Source organism: Geospiza fortis, unplaced genomic scaffold (genome assembly GCF_000277835.1).
Source record: "Geospiza fortis unplaced genomic scaffold, GeoFor_1.0 C13926004, whole genome shotgun sequence".
Classification (NCBI taxonomy): Eukaryota; Metazoa; Chordata; class Aves; order Passeriformes; family Thraupidae; genus Geospiza; species Geospiza fortis.
Genome location: NW_005055952.1, coordinates 1 through 5,200, shown reverse-complemented (window position 1 = coordinate 5,200; position 5,200 = coordinate 1). Strand labels below are relative to the sequence as shown.

The following is a 5,200-nucleotide window of genomic DNA, read 5'->3' as shown; positions in this document are numbered from 1 at the left end:
TTTTATTTTATTTTAGGTAATGGCACTGTTATGTAGGATAGAATGATGCTGTTGAGGAAGGCAGCTTTTCCAAGCTGTGTCAGAATCATGAGGGTTCTTTAACATGAAGTGCCCAACTGGTTTGGATTTCTCTTCATCCTTAGTCCTGGGAATATGGGGCTCCTTGGATCTGGATGCCCAGTTTTTTCCTTGATTCAGTTCCAGATATCTGTATGGTGTTTGAAGTTCTAGGGCATCATCTCCTGAAGTGGATCATCAAGTCAAATTATCAGGGTCTTCCTCTCCCTTGTGTCAAAAAAATCATCAAACAGGTAAGTTCCAGTTCTGACTGCACTCTTCCTCTTGACCCAGTTAAAAATCTTTCACTGATCTTTCTTGGATCCAAGGAAACAAAAGGTAAAAATCCATGGTAACTCCTTCATGCAACAAAATATTCTTGGGCTCTTTTCTCTACTGCAAGCCCCTTCTGCTGCAGATAGTTATTTTCTGACACTTAAACCGTGGTGGATTTTGCTTTTAACCTCTTCTTACCTCAGTCATTCCTCGTAAGTGAAGTATTTTTTTAAAGCTGTCACAGTAAGCACAGTGCTTAATGATGGGAAGAGCAGGAGAAACTGGTTCTCCCTCCTGGGTGGTAGCCTAAAAGAAACACCTTTCCACATGGGAGGTGCAGGGGAGGAGGAAAGTGTGATTTTATTGTGGAGTATTAAAATTAGATTTTTCACCTGTGGTAAGTTAAGCTATGAGGGTAAATAGAGTATCTTTAAATGGTAGCTAAAATCTGTATGCAAATCTGTTATTGTGGAACTGGGTTGTAACCACTGATCACAGCAGCTCTAACCTGGAGCATTCTCAAACACACAAACCCTTTCATTGGCCATCCTAGGCACTTTGGCATTTTCACTTTGCTCTTAATTAGATTGTCTAATGGCTGACTTCCTTCTCCCTTGCCTGCAGGTTCTTCAGGGTCTGGATTACTTGCATACAAAATGTAGAATCATCCACACAGATATAAAGCCTGAGAACATCCTGCTGTGTGTGAATGACCAGTACATTCGCAGGCTGGCTGCAGAGGCAACAGAGTGGCAGAGATCTGGGGCTCCCCCACCATCTGGCTCTGCAGGTGATTTTTATTTTCTTTTTTTTCCCCTGAAAATTGATGCTGTTTCTCCCACACACCCCCAGATCATCACAAAGGAAAACTTCCTGAGTATGGTAGAAGAATAGTGCAAGTAACCTTTGAAAACCTGAGTGTAAATTGGGAAATTAGTCATAAATTGTAACTCAGATGATGGGGCAGGCAGTTTGTGTCAGAAAACAAGAAGGAGGATAAATGCTCACTGGAGCCTGCTTTTAACAGCAGCTATTAGAGAATTCTGTGAATTCTGTAATCTGGCACTGGTAAAGTCAGTCTTATGTAGCACAATGTTGATGCATTCAATATGGAACTGGTGTAAAAATGTGGCAAAATTCTCATATTTCCTTCAAAAGTTTATTACCTTTCATTGCATGATGCTGGAAATGGATTTGATGCGAGTTTCAACAAGATGAGTTACCTGTTGTCAGTTTGCAGAAATCTGGAAGACTGCAATGAAACCACCTTCCTTGACATGCAAACATCCTTAAAGATCTGAGGGCAAATTCTCTTGTGCTCCTCCTCAGAATATCCATCTGTAGTTGTGTGTACTTTTCAAAAACCACTGCAGTGTGTATTGCTCTGTCAATCATAATCTTACAACACCAACATTGAGCTGAACTGATCACAGCATTTCTTAGCTTAAGAGAGCTCCCTGAAATTTGGTATTTTAATGCTTTGATTTGCATTTTCATTTGGGTAGGATGCATAATCTATGCAGTAAATGAAGCTACGTGCCAGGAAGTCTTTGATACCAGTCAAGCAAGTCTCCTGTCTGAAACCTGAATTAAGCATTTGCTCATTTGATGTTTTATCATTTTTTTTATTGTTGTGTTTTTGTAGAGAAATGAGCCTTCAAAATCACATTTGCTGATATCATTAAAATGTTATCAGACCACATAGGAAAAATGTACCTTGACATCAGAATGCAGTTGCAGTTTTTGGGTATAGCCATACTGATTTACTGATCTTCCTTTCCCTTTCAGTGAGCACTGCACCACAGCCTAAACCAGTAAGTGTAAAAGCTTTCACCTGTAAGTATGCATCCACTGATAGTATTTCCTGCACTGTTTCAGAATCCAGTCAGCATTAAGAGAGAGCAGTCTCATATCAGAAGGGAAAAGTGTGATTTGTGTTTGGCATAGGCATCAGCTTCAATGCGGTCTTAGACTTGTAAATGGTATTAGTTCATTTATCACCAGAACAAGGAGTTCTTGTGGTGATCTCAAGGTCTGTTGAGAAAGTGACTGGTCTGTGGAGTCTGAGATCTCCCTCACTTGGAGAATAATGTTGGTTTTTCAGGTCAGGGCAAAAATGCACTGCTAAGAGCCATAGACAAGTGGTTCAAAACCCAGAATAGCTGCTTTCTATCTGGGAGAGGAGCTGTCTCCAGCATTTTCTTCATAGACTGTTTCCTCAGCTCTAAGATTAATTAAACCTCGGTGCATTTTAAATTTACTGAAGTATAAAATGTTAAGTCCGATTTTTCTGCTTGCTTCTGCGTAGGCTGACAAAATGTCAAAGAATAAGAAAAAGAAGTTGAAAAAGAAGCAGAAAAGACAGGCTGAGTTGTTGGAGAAGCGAATGCAAGAGATAGAGGAAATGGAGAAGGAAGCAAACCCTGAGCAGACACAGCCTGAAGAGGAGGAAGAAGCTCAGACTCCTGTGGAAATGCTCATCAAAGTCAGTCCATCAGAGGAAAGTATCAACAAAAAGCCAGGTATGGACCTAAAGCATTGCCAACGTGGCATGGACAGTGTTGTCTCATGGGTGTGAGGAGGGTGTACCTTCAGCAGAGGTGGCTGTTATCATTTCACCTGGGAAATCTGTTCCAATCTGAGTGAATGCCTGTGTTCAGTTCCATTTACAGTACTCCCTCCCTCTCAGGCTGCCCTTGAACATCTTCCAGCTATTTGTCAAGTTATATTCTGCTACATTCTCATTTTCCCCTCTCGCAGCAGAAACCCTTGGACAGAAGGGATCTAATCTCGTGGAAAGCAACGTGGAAAAAGATGCTCCAGAAATCAACTGCAACGGGGTGATCCCCATGACAGAGCTGACAGACTCTGGGAACGAGGGCTCCGTGCGCCTCGAGGACGACCTGCACAACGCCAATGCCTGTGACAATGCCTGTGACAATGCCCCTGACACCCAGAACACTGAGAACTTGCACAGCTCTAATTACACCCAGCACAACAATGACTCAGAGGTCGGGCCCCAAGAAGCAGTGTTGGACTTGTTTGTGCCCTTGGTCCCGGAGGATTCCATGGTGTGCCAGCCCGTCCCCAGCCAAGAGCAGGCACTGAACGAGCAGGGGATCAACGATTTTCAGGAAAGCATCAGGACAGAGATCCCTTCAGAGGATGAGAATGAGACTAACAGCCCCACAGACAACAAAGGTATAGGAGGAACCTTGTAAGAAAGGGCTCCTTGATGTGGGAGATTTCTTACAACACTTCATCATATGAATAGAAATGTGAATTTTGTAGGCTGAAGTGATCAGAACCATAGATTGAGAGTTTTCCTGCCAGGAGCAATTAACCTGACAGTCATACTCCAAGTTGTTTGCTGTTTGTATGTGCTATTGTAGTAGTGCCTCAATTTTGACTTTGGAGTGCTTAAATATCCTCCTTCTCCTTTTTAAAAACACCTATGCCTTTGGATGTCAGTGGAGGAACATTTCCTCCTTTGAATCAGGTGCTGCTAGTGTGATTTGCATTAAGCCTACAGATTGTCATTTGCTGTTAAATTAAGGGGTAGGTATGATCAGTGTGTTCTGACAGTTTGGTTCTTAATTTGGAGCAAAGGTAACTTCTCTCTGTTATTCAAAATGGGTAAATGTTTTCCCATTTAGAAACAAAGCTTATACAGTGTTGGGAAAGAAACCAAATTTCTTTAATGCTTTTATTTAAATATGATTTTCTTCAGAGTGGAAAAATTGTGTCTTGTAAGCTTAGGAGAAAATAAGACATGAAATAGTGTACAGCAATTTAAACACATTCCAGGGATGTATGTGTTTAATATGAATTGGTAAAACTGTCCATTTTTGCATCTTTGTGTCCTTGCCAGGTCATACATATCTGCTTGGATAAGGAGGGTAAAAGTATCATTTGTACTTACTAAGAAAAAGTGTTCTAGCATTTTCTTGCCCATAGTGCCACTAGGGGAGTTATATGGATGAAAAGTAACAAGAGAAATTTGAATTTTGAAACTTGAACTGCACTTTGCTGGATGCCTCTGCTAGGTTACTGACATCTTTTGCTTCTCACAGCCCTCTCCCAAATTTGCAGCTTCAAACTCTCCCAAATTTTTGGTTCAGAGGTACAGCTGGATGTCATTTAGTGACTTATTACTTTTGTTCTCCATCGTGTCATTCAATTTTCCTAGTACTTCCTTTAGCTGTTGTAATTGTGTTGCACCAGTGAGTGATGGGTATGTCAGAAAGATGCTGTAACTTGGGGACTCTTCCTTCAAAGATTTAGGAAGGCTTAAGGGGGGTTGTGAGGTTTGTTTTGTTTCTGGCAATGCCCTTATTTCAACACGGTTTGTTTTTTGTTTTAACATAGACAGGCTGTGCAAAAAATGCTGGGAAATAGTCACTGTTGCATATGCTCATTTATCCTTCTGCTTAATGACACCAGTTGGGTCTTAATGATGTTGTTGATAGAGCAGAGTGATGCTCATTTTTATACCCAGGCATCAGGGAGGGAACAGTTCTGATCCATCAGAAAAACTTCCTGGCTGGGGAGAGGTTGATGGGATTTGGGTGACAGATGGTGACACTGCCTATGAAGCATTAATCAGCTGTTGTACACATTGCCTCTAGGAAAATCAGCTGCTGGGAATTTCCTTCTTAATCCTCTTGAGCCCAAGAATGCAGATAAGCTCAAAGTGAAGATAGCTGACCTAGGAAATGCCTGCTGGGTGGTAAGTTTGGTCTTTTCACATTGACTTTTTAAAGCTGCAGGTTCAGTCAGTTTGCCAAGATGGAAAATAATCTGTAAAACACATCCTTAGAGCTGGCTGTGAAAGCAGTGACAGTTTGAAACTATGACAGGGAAAAAA

The 5,200-nt window shown here is 41.4% G+C and overlaps 1 protein-coding gene across 1 annotated transcript; it reads left to right on the top strand.

Moving 5' to 3' along the window:
* Nucleotides 1-203: 203 nt before the first annotated feature.
* On the top strand, nt 204-5,062 carry LOC102033916 (SRSF protein kinase 1-like; the record flags this gene model as incomplete). The annotated part of the gene is made up of 6 exons (XM_005431501.2): nt 204-311; nt 958-1,123; nt 2,122-2,147; nt 2,642-2,855; nt 3,094-3,534; nt 4,962-5,062. Coding segments are annotated over exons 1-6 (1,047 nt in total), but the record flags the coding sequence as incomplete, so codon positions are not given.
* Between the last annotated feature and the right edge of the window lie 138 nt (nt 5,063-5,200).